Raw genomic sequence first — 18,571 nt, forward strand, 5'->3', positions numbered from 1 at the left:
TCCGCTCATCTCCAGTGCAGAAGCTTCCCCTTTTTTTCCATCTCCAATGCTGCCTAAGTCTATAGCCGCCGGCCACAATGCAAACGTGCACAGAGAGCAAGATGGCTGCTGCACAGGCGGCTAGCAGCAGAGTACTGCAGTCAGGCGCTCGCCTGATCTCCCTGCATTGCAGCATTTGCAAGCTTGCACCAGTTTAGCCTGCTGCTTTGGTGCCCTTGCTCCTGTGGTGCCCTAGGCCATGGCCTAGGTTGCCTTGTCCTAAATCCGGCCCTGGTTGTGGAGCGCATCCACCATTGTACCGGATGTACAAAACTTCTGTGAGAAGACCCGGATTGGATACACTAGCGCCTGCACGACCTCTCCGTTTCCACTGAGTCTGGCCAGAGTGGACGGATAGAGGCAAGTGCGGAGTTCAGTTACATACCCAGAACGCTGCTTATTGGGAGAGTCAGAGGCTGTATACTCGGACCGATGCATACACGGACGGCGAGGTGGTAATGTATGCCGCTTAAAGCTAAGTCTATTTAGAGATACTGGACATTAGAATTACTGGCTAGTGTCACATATCTGTTGTGGAAATATCAGGATGTGGAGATTCCTTTGTGGGATTGGACTATAATGAAGATTTCTGGACAGAATATATCAACTGTTGCACACATATATATGGGCACATGAGCTAAGCACTTACAGGCAAAAGATTTATTTGCTATATTCTCAACATATCTCCCCCTTTTTTTAAAAGGACTATTTTTGATTCTTTACTAGGATTCCCTGTTTTGAACACATTTTTTGGGACGATCTCACTGCAGTGAGGCAGAGTGATTGCTGTATGTTTTGAATAAATGTGTCATAGAGGGGAAGGTGCTTTGTACTGAGCCTAGAATCAGAATACTATTGTACTCATTGCATTTAATAAATGTCATTAACTTTTAGCGCTGTGGACACATTTTTATTGGTTCTTTATTGATGATGTGACTGCTGGCAGAAGCAGGATTGGGCATTATTATCTGCTCATATTCAGCCAAATGCTTCAGAACTCATTGGAAGCCACTTCACAGTGCAGACGGACAATGACCCAATGCATATTGCAAAAGCAACCAAAGTTTTTGAAGGGAAAGAAGTGGAATGCTATGCAATGGCCAAGTCAACCACCTGACCTGAAAATGCCCCAAGAACAAGCAGGAACTGAAGACAGTTGCAGTAGAGGCCTGGCAGAGCATCACCAGGGATGAGACCCATTGTCTGGTGATGTCTACACGTTCCAGACTTCAAGATGTAAATTGATTGCAAAGGATTTGCAGCCAAGTATTAAAAAGTGAAAGGTTTATGTTATGTTCCCCTTAAAGGGACTCCGAGCTCTGGATAAAAACAAAATTGGTACTCACCTGGGGCTTTCTGCAGCCCACCGTAGGTCGGGAGGTCCCACGGCGTCCATCCGACTCTTCTCCCAGGGTCTGGTGAGAAATGGCTGCCCGGCGGCTCCCGACGACTCTGGGCCTGAGTGTCGGGCTCCTTCTTCCTCATACGTCACATCTGGCGTCACCATGCCGGTGCCTAGCGACAGTACGGCGCATGCGCGATTAAACCGTGCATGTGACGTCAGACGTGACGTATGAGGAAGGAGGAGCCCGACACTCTGGCCCAGTGTCGCCGGGAGCCGCCGGGCAGCCATTTCTCAACAGGCCCTGCAGTGGCGTAGCTAAGGAGCTGTGGGCCCCGATGCAAGTTTTACAATGGGGCCCCCCAGGCACTCTATACATAACAATTGATACGGCGCACCAAAACCTGACAATGACAACTACAGTGTCAGAGGTGCAAGAAGGGGATGGGGAAGAGCTTGTTAATGTTTACCACTACTCAATGTATATATAGAAGTGATTATTATGAGCACAGGACCAATAGAGAGCTAATACTGTAGTTGAGGGAGGGCCCTTCGGGGCCCCTCTGGCCCAAGGGCCCCGATGCGGTCGCTACCGCTGCACCCCCTATTGCTACGCCCATGGGCCCTGGGAGAAGAGACGGATGGACACCGTGGGACCTCCTGAACTACGGTGGGCTGCAGAAAGCCCCAGGTGAGTATCAATTTCATTTTTATTGAGAGCTCGGAGTCCCTTTAAAGCGGAATGAAACCCAGCATTTCTTCTTTGCTCTAATAGATTATTTACAGCATATTGTATACAAGCAAAGAAAGAGGATCCGCTTCAATGTATCCAATGTATCCAAGGTTTATTAGGGACTTATCCTAAAACAGTAAGACAAACACAATGCTGACATGTTCCGGACCTAAATTGGTCCTTAGTCATAGGTCCGAAAAATGCCAGCATTGTGTTTGTCCTGCTGTTTTGGGATAAGTCCCTAATAAACCTTGGATACATTGGATACATTGAAGCGGACCCTCTTTGTTTGCACAGTTAGCACTGGTCTGGGCCCCTAGTGGCCGGACTGCACAATACTTTCCAATTGGTTTCAGCACACAGACCATGCAATCTGTGGTCGCAATTAGTGCACAGAAACTGCGGGAATTTTGGCAGCTGACCGACTAGAAGGGAGCCTGTGAGTTACAGTAATACAAATTACATACTATTTCAGGGTATAACTGCCACCACCTCTGTTACCATGGGACAGAGGAGCCCACTGACCGACTGACTCTAGACCTGCAAATAAAAAGGTTAAACACATGCTATTTTATCTAGCGATCAACAATAGTAGCGACTCTTCAGAAGTCAGGGTTCAGTTTGTGCGGCTGAATAGCAGGGTAGCTGAATAAACAAATGATGTTAGCGTTGTTATTAAATATGCAATATGAATAATTAATATATACAGAAAATCGTTAAAATCAACAATTATAGAGACAAATAATAGCACAGTATAGAAAATAAAAATGAGAGAAAAAATACTTAGATTCGTGGAAATATGTCCTTTCTGGGAAAACTTGTAAAGTTCCTTTGTTTCAGTTCAGGAGCTCAGAGTTCAGACAAGATGGCCGCTAACCACACGGTCCTCTGGCTAGCAGCAGCATGCTCTCATGAAGATGGGATTTGGAGGACTGAGGGAGGAGTCCCTGGCAAACACTTTTGACTGATCCCCATCTTTGGGTGGAGTCTCAGGTCCAGCCCAGGGGCTGGACAGGGTGCGGTTAATCCCCTGGGTGGATTCCTGGTGCCCACCAAATATGACATTTTCCATATCTCGGCTTACGCTTCCCGCACACACATAACGGCTACAAATTCATGTTCCTCAGAATATGACAGTTCATATGACATCAAACTTGGGTGCTTTTGCACGCCCGGTTACGAAGTAGAGGAATACCTCGGGTTCTGGGTATGTCAGTGGCTTCAATTTAATATTAAAATATTTACCAGACTTGGACCAGCAGAATGAGATAACTTCCATACCTCTCATATGAACGGTATTCCTTAAATAGGCAAAAAATCATAAACTCCATGATTTCTAAGCTGTCTCTACATGGCTCCGGTAAGTCTGAGCCCTTGTTGTGGGGGAAGCTCCCTTTGCTGGGCTCACCAAATGCTGGAAGCAATTGACAACTATCTGAGGGTCTGCCTGTGAAAGGAAATCCTTTGTTCCTTGCTAATTAAACTAAACCTTGGGACAGTCTCAGACAACAGGCTTCATGAAAAGAACTCTGCTAACACCTATGAAGACAACAGAGACCCCCAGGCTTGACTGCAGGTAGCCACAGACAGACAATCGAGATCTGGCAATGCAACGACAATCGGTGTAGCAACCCGATTGCGATTGCGTTCTCTTTTCTCACGGCTGCTCCGTGACATGGGTGTCCAAGGTCCAGCTCTGTATCATGCTTGAGTGCAGCGGTATCTCCTATTCTTCTTCCAATTCATATTGTATACAAACAGCATTCAAAGGGTTACACACAGGACTTAAAAGTTCAGTGCAGAGAAATCTGGACACATCCAAAGTTGTAGATAATGTTATCTTATGTTTAATTGATAATTAATCAAGTGAGGAATGTAAATAAATACTTCTCCAACACTGCCAGGTCCCCTGAACAAAGTCAGATAATTTAGAAAGCATCTCTGCTTGTTAGAACATGAATAAAGCAGTTATAAATAAAATGCAAAAGTCAGCTTTCAGAGAAAAAAAAGTGTACTTTGGGAACGTATAATTTCTAAATGAATACTAATACTTATGCACAAAAGCAAATATGATAACCGTATGGCATATAAAAAGTAGGAAAACATTTTTTTATTGAATATTATGTTGGGGTTTTATACTGCTTTAACAAATGGGAGGCACATATGCAAACTGTTGTATTCCTACACCGTTCATCTGATTTGGATGTCAATAACCTCAAATTAAAGCTGACAGTCTGCAGTTAAAGCACATTGGGACTGATTCATAAAAAGCTTTTCTGTTTAATTTTCTCACCTTATTTATTAACTCACAATTTATATCTCCTTAAAGAGACACTGAAGCGAAAAAAAATATATGATATAATGAATTGGTTGTGTACTATGAATAATTATTAGAAGATTAGCAGCAAAGAAAATATTCTCATATTTTTATTTTCAGGTATTTAGTGCTTTTTCTAACATTGCATCATTCTATAATATGTGCAGATTACACAACACTCAGCATTCAAAATGAGTCTTTCAGAGCAGTCTGTGAACTAATGACCTCTCCTCTGGCAGATAAAAAGAAAACTGTTCACTTACAGTTGAGATAATAAAAGTCAGAAGACAGTCCTCTCCACGACTTTGAAAGTCGTAGAGATTAATGGCTTTTTTTGCATAGAGATAACAACTGGAGTTTCTGAACTCTTCCTGTACTGGAAACAATTACATTGATGTATCTGATCTTAATGTTTTATTTCTTAGCTGTGCTACACATACAAATCATAATATCGTAATTTTTTTTTCGCTTCAGTGTCTCTTTAAATGACTTAACTCATGATTTACCTCTCCTTATCTTACTTAAATCATAAGGGGCCCATACACTGGTCGATTCCAGCAATCGATCGATTCTATAGAAAATCGATCGATCAAAAATCGATTCTTTCAAATCTATCAATCGATCGATTTGTGGCCGATTTCGGTCTATTTTGATGGGTTTGATCTATCTGACAGGATGGAAGATCTAGGTCGATCTGCTGTTGCCAGCAGATCGATGGCCCATAGAGTTGCATTGGGTCTAATGGTCCAATAATGCATTTAGATCGATTTCCAATAGATTTCATTCTGAAATCTATTGGAAATCTGTTCCTAGTGTGTGGTACACATCAGATAGAATCCTATCAGATTCAACCTGACAGGCATCTGACAGAAATCTATCTGATGGTCGAATCTGCTGCATCTGCATCTGCTGAATCTGCTGCTGATGGTCGAATCTATAGGTATGGCCACCTATAGTTTAGCTATCCTTATCTAACAACTCATGTATAGCTCTCCTTATCTAACTTAACTCATGGTTTAGCTCTCCTTATGTGACTTAACTCATGGTTTAGCTCTCCTTATCTACAGTATTTATCTCATTAATTATCTCTCCTTATTTGTTTATCTCCTGCATTAGCACTCCTTACAGTTAAGGTGAAAAATAAGTAACCTTTGTGAATGGTTGAACTCGATGGACGTATGTCTTTTTACAACCCAAATAACTATGCAACTATGTAACCCCCTTGTGTTTGTTTCATTGCAAATCCATTGTGGCTAGAGCCAAAAATGTTAGCATTGTGTCAATGTCCCAATATCTATGGACCTGACTGTATATGCACTTTTAAGAAGTAGGCAAAATTCCTTATCTCCAATTCCACCATTCCACAGGTAGTTATCCAGCAGTGTGCATCAGTCAAAATGGCATGTGAACAGGAAAAGCGCATAACACAATATACACTTAAACACTAAGAAAACGTAGGGCCCATTTATGAAGAGGTGGCATCAAAATTGTACCATGTTTGATTTATGTTTTCTATTTTGATTTTCTCACAGTTTTTTCTTACACTATGATTATAAAATAAAAATTAATCTTTTGAATCAATTTCTTCCTGGTTATATAAGAACACTGGCATAGCTACAAAGTTTACTGTAAAGTTTACACAGACCTTCCCCCACAGCACCGTATGTATAATAATCACGTGAGACAGACTACCAGAACTGTCTTTCTGGCCACCAAGTTGACTGGGATTAATATTCAGAAAAGTGGGGTGAGCCTAATCAAAATGTACCTTTTGCTTTTCAAGGGGAATATGCAATTGCTGCCATTCTTGCACTGTTAATGACACAAGCTTCAAACCTGGTACAGTTGGTCATTGGGTGACTGGGGTTCAAATTCTGAAAATGGGGTGGAGCCAAAGCCAATCAGATTTGTTTCATTTCAATGCAAATTATTGATGTCAAAGTCCGCAAAGCTCACAAACTAGGTCATTGAGTAATTGTGTGTTAGAATTAGAAAAAGTTAGCGGATCCAACACCAGCCAAATTCATACCCGGGCAACGCCCGGGCCATCAGCTAGTATTTATATAGTTTTGTAATTATGTTCTGCAAATGGATAATGTTCATACTATCCAGTTTCATGACGGTTACGTACATCGAGATTCCTTGTGTAACACACAAGTATTTTGTTTCCTTGCTAATCATTATGTTAATCTGTGGTAGAATTAGTCAGCCTATCGGTTTCCAACAAAATCCAAGCAACCTACACTTACTTTCTATAACTGCGCCCCCTAGGTTCTTATAGAATAGCAGCTGGGATATATATCCCCCAAAATAAAAAAAAATGCCTTGTTTGTGCTAGCTATACGGTTTCATATTTTTTTTTAGCATTTTACACTATCACCCCCCCCCAAAATGTATACACTTTCATTCAGAACAGTACCCACTCCTGGACTGTGTGGTCTGTTTCCCCCTGCAAGCCTCCATTCTTCCTCTATCTGTCCAGCTCTAGGCTACGACTAGTAGTGGTCGGGACCTTTGAACTGGAAATTATATGCACTAGCATGGTATGAGCATGCGCCCTTGTGCGCATGCACAAGGCATATACCTTATATTTCAAAGGTCCTGACCACTACTAGTCAGTGCATAGTTCGGGACGGATAGCGGACTAATGGAGGCTTGCAGGGGGGTTGAGGGGACAAAGCAGTACAGGAGTGGGTACCGTTCTGGATATAAGTGTATACTGTTTTTGGAGGGGAGCTTTTAGCTCACATATCCTTTCTTAAGGATATACAGTTGTTGCTTATACAGTTACAGAATAAAATGATCCCAGACCCCTCTGCTGGAAGTGCCCAATAATGCAGATTCCCCTCAGTATTAGCACAGCAGAGATATGTGTATATTTTTACCTGATCCCGCTCCCTTGTCTTTCCTCTTCTTCACGGCACCTAGTCACTCTGTGCTGCATACATGACTCCCGATTTCACATGAGCTGTAAGGTGGGTGGGAGGAGGAGCTGGCCCACTTAGTCCCCAGTTCCCCTGCCATTGGTGGGGTCTATAATTACACACCTGCTCAAGCACACCATTATTACAACTACAAACTGCAGGAGAAACTGAGTTATCTTCTATGATTACAGTAAGAAGTATTATACAGGACTTGATTGTTTAACGTTTATTACAGTTACATAATCTAAACTCATATGTGCTTTGTCTTGCCATCAGCAAATGTCTGCATAGTTTAATAAACCTTAGTTTGCCTGAAAGACCCATGGAGCTAGAATACTGTGACCAAGAGGAAGCATGGAAATATTATCAGGAGGCACTTCTTATCATCTCTACTTTTGTGAGTGCGGCAAATTACAGACTGAAGTAGTATTCTATGAACATTATACTCCGATTTGTTTTACTACGTCTTAGTTCCATGTTGACTGATGCTTAAATTAACAATTCAGCAACGACAGAGTTGGGTAAGGTTGGAAGAAAATAATTTTTCTGTCTCAGTAAACAAAGACAGCAGAGCAATATAATGGCTCTTTAACGTGGTCTAGTGAAGAAGCAGATTCAAAAACTGACAAGAGTATCAGTTATCTGTGCTTCCAAGTCTATTTATGGATTCCTGTACCCCTCCTATAGGGGAGACAAACCAAACTTAAGCCCCATACTCACCACCTGATGGGTCCTGTGACGTCCCCTTGGCGATGGTCGTCAATTGACGCTTCTTCCTGTCGGCGAGTATGCACGACGTCACATGACACGTTGGGAGAAAACAAGACTTTAAGCGACCGTGGTACGTGAGAGAGGTAGGGGATCTTAGCGATCCAATCCGCTGTGACGGTCGTTATTGCGGCGCAATGCTAAACGACGTTTATGTGGTCGTATGACTGTACCGATGTTGCGATATCACAGAAAAGACCATTCGGCGCACAAAAAAATCATCGGTCGTTGGGAAAATTGCGACGTGGGTACATAGCTTTAGACTGTTTTCACACTGTGTGCATTGCTTAATGCATACATTATAATGTATGTTAACTGCAATGGACAATGTGCGTGTTAAATCATACACATTAACTACCTTATGACCCCGTCAACTTGATGGGCGTGACCACGGCGGCAGCCCCAGGACCGCCTAACGCCGATTGCCATCAAGTCCTGGAGCTACAGTTTAGCAGGGAACACATGCTTGCATGCACGATCGTTCCCTGCCGGGTTCATGGAGCTCCGCTCTGTGATAAGCCTGCTAGCCGCGATCGCGTCTAGCAGACTGTTTAGAGCCGAAAGGGGAAAGAATTCCCCTTTGCTCACATTTGTACAGCGCTGCTATCTCCTGCAGCGCTGTACAAGGGACACTCGGCACTGCAGTCCCTCAGAGCGGCTCGTAATGTGTGGCCTCTCATAAGCTGATGCCTATGAGAGGCAGGGAACAGTGCCGATCGCCGTCCTATGGCAATTTAGGATGTCACAGGGGGGAGGGAGAGAGGGAAAAGCCTCCCTTTTTTTCAATTGAAAACAAACAAACAAACAAACAAACAAAAAACCCTGCAGCAGTGATCAGATACCTCCTACAGAGTGTCCTATTAAGGACATTAAAAAGAGGTTACATTAATATGTGTGCTGAGTTGTAGGACTGTGCAGCATGCTGACAAAGCTGCACAGCCCTATGTTATGAAAAATGGCTTGGTCACTAGGGGGGTATAAGCCTGAGGTTCTGAAGTGGTTAAAGAGGAACTGTAAGGTAAAAACAAACTCACCACCAGTGTGAAGCTGATGACAGTTTTGTCAGCCAAGACCCAATTCTCAGACGAGAAAAAGATTGACAGCCAATGGAAATCCAGCTGAATAGGAGAAATCCCTCCCACTCAATGACGTGTATCCTAGGCTTATTAAAATTCAGCCTTGGGTACACTTTCTTGTGGGTAATGACACCACATGCAGCTACTTCCTCTTTTTGATAATAGAAAATGCTGCTGATATTAAAGGCACTTATCTCACCCCTCCCCCCCCAAAGTACCACTTTGTGTGGAAAAAACCTGTGTAATTTGAAATCATAGCGAAAAATGCAAACAAAAATGTGAATGACCACGAACAACGTGCGTTTCCCGAGCAGAGACATTGATTTCAAGCAAGTGTTTCCTGCCTAAACAATCTGGATAAACTTGGTTATTTAAGAGGGGTGTTCCTCTTTATTTAAGAGTTTGCACGCAGTGAGTTAGAATATCAGTTGCAACGTAGAGATTTGAACAGGCTCATAGAATTGTATGGGCAGTGGGCTGACATACAGAATTATTCTAATACTCAACAGATGCAATGTGAATGTACCCTTAAAGGAAAGCTACAGAAGCTCCTAAATGTTATATAAGCAGAGATAACTAGAATATGTGGCCAAAATACAAGCTTCTGTTCAGTTTACTTGCGAACTGAGACAGTAACAGAGGTTATGCCATTAGGAGTCTAAATGAACCCTAGGAACACATTCTATAACAAGAACGATTTATATTAATAAAAGCTTTAAAATATGTCTAAAATCTGATCCCCAGTGTGCTGTATACACAGAACTGTTTATTCTCAGCATACACTGCTTCAGAACAAAGGGAGCAGGATTATCATAAAAGCATTTACATAAAGCCTCAAATGCAAAGGCAAGCACAAAGTAATTCATAAGAAAAAGTGTGCAGATTAAGGTAAGATTCAATTCTCTGATGTATGAATAATGGATGTATAAGGCGCAAACTCATGTCTTTTTTTTCAGCATGACACAATAACAAAAGCAGTCTTATTAAAACATATTATTAAATGTTGAGGCCTGGTTTGCTTTATCACCCCATTGTATCCATGATGTTTGAAGACACAGGTTTTATATTGGAACTAGACCAAATCCAGTTATCCAATATTTGTCAATAGATTTATGTGTAAGTTGCATTCCAGGGACCTTTTTGTACATTATTTTTGAGACTTGCTTGCATACAGACAGGGGCGTAGCAATAGGGGTTGCAGAGGTTGCGACCGCATCGGGGCCCTTGGGCCAGAGGGGCCCCGAAGGGCCCTACCTCAACTACAATATTAGCTCTCCATTGGTCCTGTGCTCATAATAATAACTTCTATAGCTACTTTGAATAGTGGTAATAATTAACAAACTGTTCCCCAACCCCTTTTTGCACCTCTGACACTGTAGTTGCCCTTGGCAGGTTTTGGTGCGCCGTATCAATTCCTATGTATAGAGTGCTTGGGGGGCCCCAAGTAAAACTTGCATCGGGGCCCAAAACTCCTTAGCTACGCCACTGCATTCAGATACTCTACCATTGCTATAGCTAACACAGATGGCTCTCAGTGAAAACAGGATTTAACATAACCTCTGTCATAGCTCTCAACTGTCCCCCTTTGTGAACTCTGTCCCTCTGTCCCTCTTTCTCCCTCATTTGTCACTCTTTTAGGACTGATGTACAGATCTATGTAAATATATGTATTTTTCTACTGAAAAATTAGTTCAACTGACACTAAACGTTATTCCCATTCTTTAAATTGATATAATTCTTATTTTCAAAAGTTAATATGAAGGAAAATGAGCCAGGATAGAAAGAACCAGTGTGGTTTGAATTGCAAAACATTTTTCTTATGAAATCTTTATGTGATGCATGACAAAAGGTGTGGTGGGGGTGTGCTTAGGGGTGTGATTAAAAAAAAGTAGGGAGGTATGCCTTTTTTTGTTTAAAAATGGTGGTTAAAAATGGTGGGTACTGACAGTATTTATCAGCCTGCCAACCACAAGTGCAGCAGGAACAGCTGATCCAGCCAGCTGATAGGCATCAGAGAGGGGAGTTTAGAGAATTCCAACGCTTGCTGCGATGAGAGATCGCATCCGAATGGCTATCGAATTCGGATGTGTGACACGATTTTATGCTGTATGCCGTCTGTTTTTTTCCCAGCTCATTCTAGAACGATGGAGTACACAAACATCGGACCCATGGGCGTCCGCACATATGGCAAAACCGGGCATCTGCCCGAGCCTGGCCGCCCGCTGCCCCCCCCCCCCCTGGCCGCGTGCCCGTGCAGCCAGCAGGAGGGAAACAGCGCAGAGAAGAGAGAGAGCTATGGGCACAGTGGGGAGGGCGGACGTCTCCCCCCCCCCCCTTCCCTCACCTTAGGGGGCTCTCTCTCCCTCGCTGTCCCCTCCGGAATTAAGTGTGCAGCGGCTGGCAGCGGGCGGAACTTACCTCCTCTCGCTTCTGCGCCGGAAGTTCTGGTGCCGCACTCTGGTCTGGATCAGGCCAGAGTAGCGGCTAATCCATCCGGCGCATGCGACGAGAGGAGGTAAGTTCCGCCCGCTGCCAGCCGCTGCACACTTCATTCCGGACTCCGGAGGGGAGAGCGAGAGAGGGAGGGAGAGCCCCCTAAGGTGAGTGCCCATAGCTCTCCCTCTTCTCTCCGCTGCTCCCCTCCTCCTGCACACATGGCCACTTTTTCTGGGGACATATCCCCCTGGCTACATATACTGGGACATATACCCCTGCCTACATATACTGGGACATATACCCCTGCCTACATATACTGGGACATATACCCCCTGCCTACATATACTGGGACATATACACCTGCCTACATATACTGGGACATATACCCCTGCCTACATATACTGGGACATATCCCCCTGCCTACATGTACTGGGACATATCCCCCTGCCTACATGTACTGGGACATATACCCCTGCCTACATATACTGGGACATATACCCCTGCCTACATATACTGGGACATATCCCCCTGGCTACATATACTGGGACATATACCCCTGCCTACATATACTGGGACATATACCCCCTGCCTACATATACTGGGACATATAACCCTGCCTACATATACTGGGACATATACCCCTGCCTACATATACTGGGACATATACCCCTGGCTACATATACTGGGACATATACCCCCTGCCTACATATACTGGGACATATTCCTCTGCCTACATATACTGGGACATATCCCACGGGCTACATATACTGGGACATATCCCCCTGGCTACATATACTGGGACATATACCCCCTGCCTACATATACTGGGACATATACCCATGCCTACATATACTGGGACATATACCCCTGGCTACTTTTTCTGGGGACATATACCCCTGCCTACATATACTGGGACATATCCCCCTGGCTACATATACTGGGACATATACCCCCTGCCTACATATACTGGGACATATACCCCTGCCTACATAGACTGGGCACATATACCCCTGGCTACCTGTTCTGGGGACATCTCTGCCCCTGACTACCAGTTCTGGGGTCATCTATACCGCTGGCCACCTATTCTGGGGACACCTATAGACCTGGGGCTACCTATTTTTGGGGAACCACTGCTGTCAGATTGAGTGTATTTTGGGGAACTGCTGCCAGGTGAGAGGTGTCTACATATTAAGGGGGCATTCTGCCTATTTATGTGAAAAGCTGTCTATTTATGTGCCTCATGACTGCTGAATTTGTCTTGTTGCGGGCCTCATGGTTACTGACTTTGTCTTGTTGGGGGCCTCATGATTTGTTGGGGGCCTCAAGATTGCTGAATTTGTCTTGTTGGGGGCCTCATGATTGCTGAATTTGTCTTGTTGGGGGCCTCATGATTGCTGAATTTGTCTTGTTGGGGGCCTCATGATTGCTGAGTTGGTCATGTTGGGGGTCTCATGATTGCTGAATTTGTCTTGATGGGGGGGGGGCCTCATGATTGCTGAATTTGTCTTGTTGGGGGTCACATGATTGCTAACTGCGAGACTATGGAAAAAGCTGAATCATCATCATATGAGACAATAGCATTAAACCTACTTTTTCCGCTTTTTAACCACTTGAGGACCCACCCTTTACCCCCCCTTAAGGACCAGCGTTATTTTTTGTGATCTGTGCTGGGTGGGCTCTGCAGCCCCCAGCACAGATCAGCTGGCACACAGAGCGATCAGATCGCCCCCTTTTTCCCCCCCCTATGGGGATGATGTGCTGGGGGGGGTCTGATCGCTCCTCCTGTCTGGCATGTTGCGGGGGGGGGGCACCTCAAAGCCCCCCTCTGCGGCGAAATTCCCCCCTCCCTCTCCTATCTGCTCATCCCCGGTGATCGGGGCTGCATAGGACGCTATCCGTCCTGTGCAGCCAGTGACAGGCTGTTCCCTGTCACATGGCGCCGATCCCCGGCCGCTGATTGGCCGGGGATCGCCGATCTGCCTTACGGCGCTGCCGCGCAGCAGTGCCGTACAATGTAAACAAAGCGGATTATTTCCGCTTGTGTTTACATTTAGCCTGCGAGCCGCGATCGGCGGCCCGCAGGCTATTCACGGAGCCCCCTGCCGTGAATTGACAGGAAGCAGCCGCTCGCGCGAGCGGCTGCTTTCTGATTAATCAGCCTGCAGCTGGCGACGCAATACTGCATCGCTGGTCCTGCAGCTGCCACTTTGCCGACGCGCGGTATGAGTGCGCGGTCGGCAAGTGGTTAAAACAGAAAATGAATCTGGGAGGTTCTAAAAAAAATGAATATTTTTTTTCAGGAGTACGATGGATGAAATTGTTTATCTTCACAGTTTATTTTCAACTTAATTTTCCATAATGTTCATGTATGAGTTAAAACGTTTGTATTTAGTTTAAATTGCTGTTGGCACTTTGTGATAGTAAAGTGACTTTGCAGTTTGGACACTCGACCTCCAAAAGGTTCGCCACCACTGTCCTAATCTAATGTCCCACCATTGCTTAGTTCATGTAAACTTGTTTCCACCCACGACCACACCCACATTCTACCCACATTCTGGTTCATGACCACACCCATTTTTCGGCATGACGTAGCTCCATTTAGTGGGAGTTTTCTTATTGTAACAAGGCAGCTATTCAGAAGATTTAATGTTGTATCCTAGCTGATTTGCTTGTTATAAATCTTACAAGTCTTTACATGTAAAGCCTAAAGCTACATACTCATCACCCAATGGGTCCAGCGATGTCCCCTTGACAATTGTCATTCAGCGGCGACTCTTCCTGCTCGCTACGTCACGCGGAGCGCGAATGGGAAGTAAGCGATCACGGTACTTTGTCCGGAGTCATCGAGGATCATTGCAATTGACCATTACAGTTAGTAAAGGGGTACATGTTAAATTAATGGAACACAAGCATGTAAATATAGTGGAAATTATAGATGGGTAATATTTATCTTAACTCTCCAAAGGTTTAGTAATAGTTGAACTTTATTCGCTAGCTATTTGTTTACACCCTGTATTCGAGCCAAGCAGTGGCTCATCAAGAAATCATTTGAAGCCACTAAACCAAATCTACCGTTTTAGTTCATTTCGGCGCTCAGCACTGAGAGCCGAGCAACGAACCTGGACGCTGTCATAGCAGCAATGCTATGATGCGCACACCGTGTAGAGGTAATTCGGGGCTCTGCCAGACCCCGAATTACATCTCCCTCTAAGTTGCGACAACTCGGAGGGGGAATAGTATTTAACGCCGCCTGTGAATTTAGCGACAGTGGGGAAAGCCATCATTCAGTTCTCCCTGTGCCGAACTGAGCGGTGCCGTCATAATATGTACACCAAATGTTAGCTTTTCATTAGTAATTTTATAATGTTAGTGAATTTATAATGTAAGGCTATAGCCTATCACAGCCCATCACTTTCATAGGCTACCGCTGGGAGGGAGCCTTAAAGCTGCAGTGGCCTATAAGCCTACGCTCAGGCTAGCTGCCACAGAGGATCACATGGCCCCGGGAGGATTTTATGCAGCAAAATGTGTTTTATATCTGTTAGCTAGCACTTAGCTAGCTAACTATGTTCCCCAAGTGCCTCCGCTCCCCCCCGATCCCTTGCGATCACCGCCGTAATACGTACTCCCCAGGGATCCCGCGATGGCGCCACCTCCCAATCAGCTCCAGGCCTTGCTATGGTGGCGATCAGGACTGCGGATGACGTCATCTCCGATCGGCGTCATAGCGATGAGTGAAGCTCAATGGGAAGCTGCGGCTCTCGCGGGATCGCGCAGGGGAACGCATTGCCGGCAGCGATCGGGGATGGCTAAATGGTGCGACGGGGCTTGGGGGACATAGTTAGCTAGCTAAGTGCTAGCTAACCGATATAAAACACATTTTGCTGCATAAAATCCTCCCAGCGGATGCAGCCTCTGAAACTGTGTAGCGCCAGGGAGGTTAAGTAAAAGATGGCCTGGTCACTAGGGGGATTTAACACTGTGGTCCTCAAGTGGTTAAAGAGAGCCTGAGGTGAGCTCATAGATTTAAAAAAAATATAAAAATTGGCTTAGTGGAAAAACTGCAAAAACCGCCGCTCCCGTGGGCTGCACTGGCCCACTTTCACTTTCGTGACCTCTGGGTCACAACGCTGAAAGGAGAGACTGTGTGTCTCTCACAGCGTGCAGGGAGGCGGGGGAGTGGCAGGGGGCGTAGCCAGGGAGAGAGAGAGAAATGCCCAATGGCAGCTCTGGAAACCCTACAGGAACGCCTCTGGCAGGTGTTTTAAACAGGGAATCCCTCTCCTCTATATTTATATCTGAGGTAGCGACAAATATTGTTGCTAATCTCACGGGGGCTATAGCGCGTCGGTGGGGGGGGGGGTAGAGAGCGGCGGTGGGGGGACACAGAGGCGTGTCATGAGGCAGAGAATATGCCTCTGTGTCCCATCTGCCCCCATGAACCACCTCGGGTTCTCTTTAAAGAATAGTAAAAGGTTAGAACCTCTGTTGGATTTTTATTGTTGTTATTGTGTCCTGTTGAAACAATTCTCATTATGTCCTGTCTCTATTCAGGAGAATTATCCAGAGATGGAAATTCTATGGCTGATGACCCGGGCCTGGAATACTGGGATTTTTCTATACACTTTGAAGAAGTACAAAGATACAGAGCGCTGGTGTGAGCTGGCCCTGCATCTGCTCAGATGCTTGGGATCTTTGAAGAGCAGCTATGAAAGCAAGGTGAGTACAGTAATACTGTTTCATGGCAGGCATACTAGGATGCCCACAAATATTGCATAGTGATTTATTTTCACCTGAGAAGCCCCACACTCTACACAAGAGAGATGATTTTTACTTTATCTTCTCTTCCTAAAGGTGAATGTCGGCATCCTCTATAATAAAACTCCTGTGTCCCTGCGTGTGCCTCCTGTCTCTGTGTAGCGTTGTCCGTGCTTTTTGCTACTGCGCATGTGCGCAGCACGGACCCAGAGACAGGAGGCCAGGGACGGGCCAAGGAGCCGAGCGGGCGGCGTGTGAGCGGGCAGCCGGGTGTGCGGCGGGTGAGCGGTTGGGCGTGGCGATGGGTGAGCGTGCGGGCGCGCGGCGGCGGGAGGTGGGTGGGCATGCGCAGCGGGTGGCAACACTGACCTAGAGCCCGTTTTTAAACGGGCTTAGGTCTACTAGTGTGTTACATAAAAGTATATTGCATGTCAGTCTATGAAAACATTAAGGCATATCTGTCCTTTTAGATGGCTGATCTGTATAGTGACATCCTGGACAAGCTGGATAAAGCAAAGGGAGCTCCATGTGAAGAGTAACTGCACAAACTACAGTTGCTGTTAACATTATACTGCTATATGCATTCCATGATACATGTTATGTTTAATGCTGGGAATACACAGATCGATTTTGCTGCTTGATTCCGCACCCGATCGTTTTCCATGCTCGATTCTGCGGGTGATTCTCTTATCTTTCATTCGTTTTTTCTTATTTTTTTCCATTGTCCTCCATGCGGAATCGAGCACGGAAACGATCGGGCGCGAGATCAGACATGTCGAAAATTATGTATCGACCCATCTCCGAATTGAGCCGTGTATTCCCAGCATCACACTGATAGAAATGTACATACAGTCTTGGAATAAGCAACACAACAAGCACTATGACTCCAGTTCAGCAACTGTTTTCTGTGGTTAGAATTTATAACTGTGCTCTGGAGAGAGGTGCTTTAGAAGCTAATGTAAATGCTATTACAATTATTTGCCTGTTTGTTTTACATGACACCTACTACTGGTGGCTTAATTTGGCCTGTTGCTTCATGTTTTTGGTTAAGGTATGTACTTATGTCTCACTTATGAAACACTGGTTGACATTCAGGCAAGTTACTTTTATCTTTCCTTGGTTACCTTCTTTTCTCTCAATTTTCTGATCTTTATCTTTTCCTCTCATCTATTCTTCTTATATCTTCCCTTTTCTCATCTTATACTTCCATGCTTTTCCTTGTTGCACTTATTTTACTGCTTTGCTTATATAAAAATGGCTCAACAGTATGATCATAGTTTCTGTTTACATACAGTGCTAAATTGTATGAAGAGGTGCTGTAGTTTTTTTTTCTGTCATATAGACCATGTAACATGTTTGAAAATATATTGATTGCACTGATGCACATGTTATGCCTGAGCCAATAAAAGCTGATTTATAAAAATGTATAGCTCTGGTGCTGTGGATCCCAACATGTTTTGTGAGATTCTGGATTCAACTTCACAAATGACTGAGAATATGGAAAGCCACAATTTGAAGACTCTGTTTTTTCATTCTCCTGCACATAATTGGATGTTCAAATTCACTGCACCTGCTATCATTACTAAAACCTAATGCGTTACATCAATTTTATTATTGACACAGACTGACAGGCTAATGGTAACCCACAAAGGGCCTGATGCATGCCTCATCCTATATAATAAAACCCCTATGTCCCTGCGTACACCTGTCTCTGTGTAACGTTGTCCGTGCTTTTTGCTACTGCGCATTTGCGCAGCCCGGACCCAGTCTCACAGAGACAGGAGGACGGGGACAGGGAGCCGAGCGGGCAGCGTGTGAGCGGGCGGCTGGGTGTGTGCCGGGTGCGCACGCAGCAGGCGGCAGGCACGCGTGCCCAGATACACAGACCTAGAGCCCGTTTTTAAACGGGCTTAGATCTACTAGTCCTATATAATAAAACCCCTGTGTCTCTGCGTCCTGTCCCTGTGTGTGTCCAGACTTGACAGTTTGCTGTCTGAGAACCTCATTGCGTTGTGGAAATAACAGTTTTTTCCAACTGCCAAGCAAGCAACATCTCCCTGTGTGCATATACTTCAGACAGTGGTGGGAGACTGGGGAGCAGGACTCATCGCTATGGGCAGCACGGTGGCGTAGTGGTTAGCTCTCTCGCCTTGCAGCGCTGGGTCCCTGGTTCGAATC

The 18,571-nt window shown here is 45.0% G+C and overlaps 1 protein-coding gene across 4 annotated transcripts in view; it reads left to right on the forward strand.

Annotated features, from left to right (window-relative positions):
• The window catches only part of TEX11 (testis expressed 11), a 239,213-nt gene extending 221,780 nt beyond the window's left edge, over positions 1 to 17,433 (forward strand). For 3 of the 4 annotated variants that reach the window (XM_068247619.1, XM_068247620.1, XM_068247621.1), the window contains 3 exons: positions 7,632 to 7,752; positions 16,190 to 16,354; positions 16,864 to 17,433. In XM_068247619.1, coding sequence (XP_068103720.1) covers positions 7,632 to 7,752; positions 16,190 to 16,354; positions 16,864 to 16,932 — 355 coding nt within the window. In that variant the 3' untranslated portion in view covers positions 16,933 to 17,433. Of the gene's footprint in view, positions 1 to 7,631; positions 7,753 to 16,189; positions 16,355 to 16,863 lie in introns of those variants that run through there. The other variant, XM_068247622.1, reaches the window with a different exon arrangement.
• Positions 17,434 to 18,571: the final 1,138 nt, after the last annotated feature.

Source organism: Hyperolius riggenbachi, chromosome 8 (assembly GCF_040937935.1).
Source record: "Hyperolius riggenbachi isolate aHypRig1 chromosome 8, aHypRig1.pri, whole genome shotgun sequence".
Classification (NCBI taxonomy): domain Eukaryota; kingdom Metazoa; phylum Chordata; class Amphibia; order Anura; family Hyperoliidae; genus Hyperolius; species Hyperolius riggenbachi.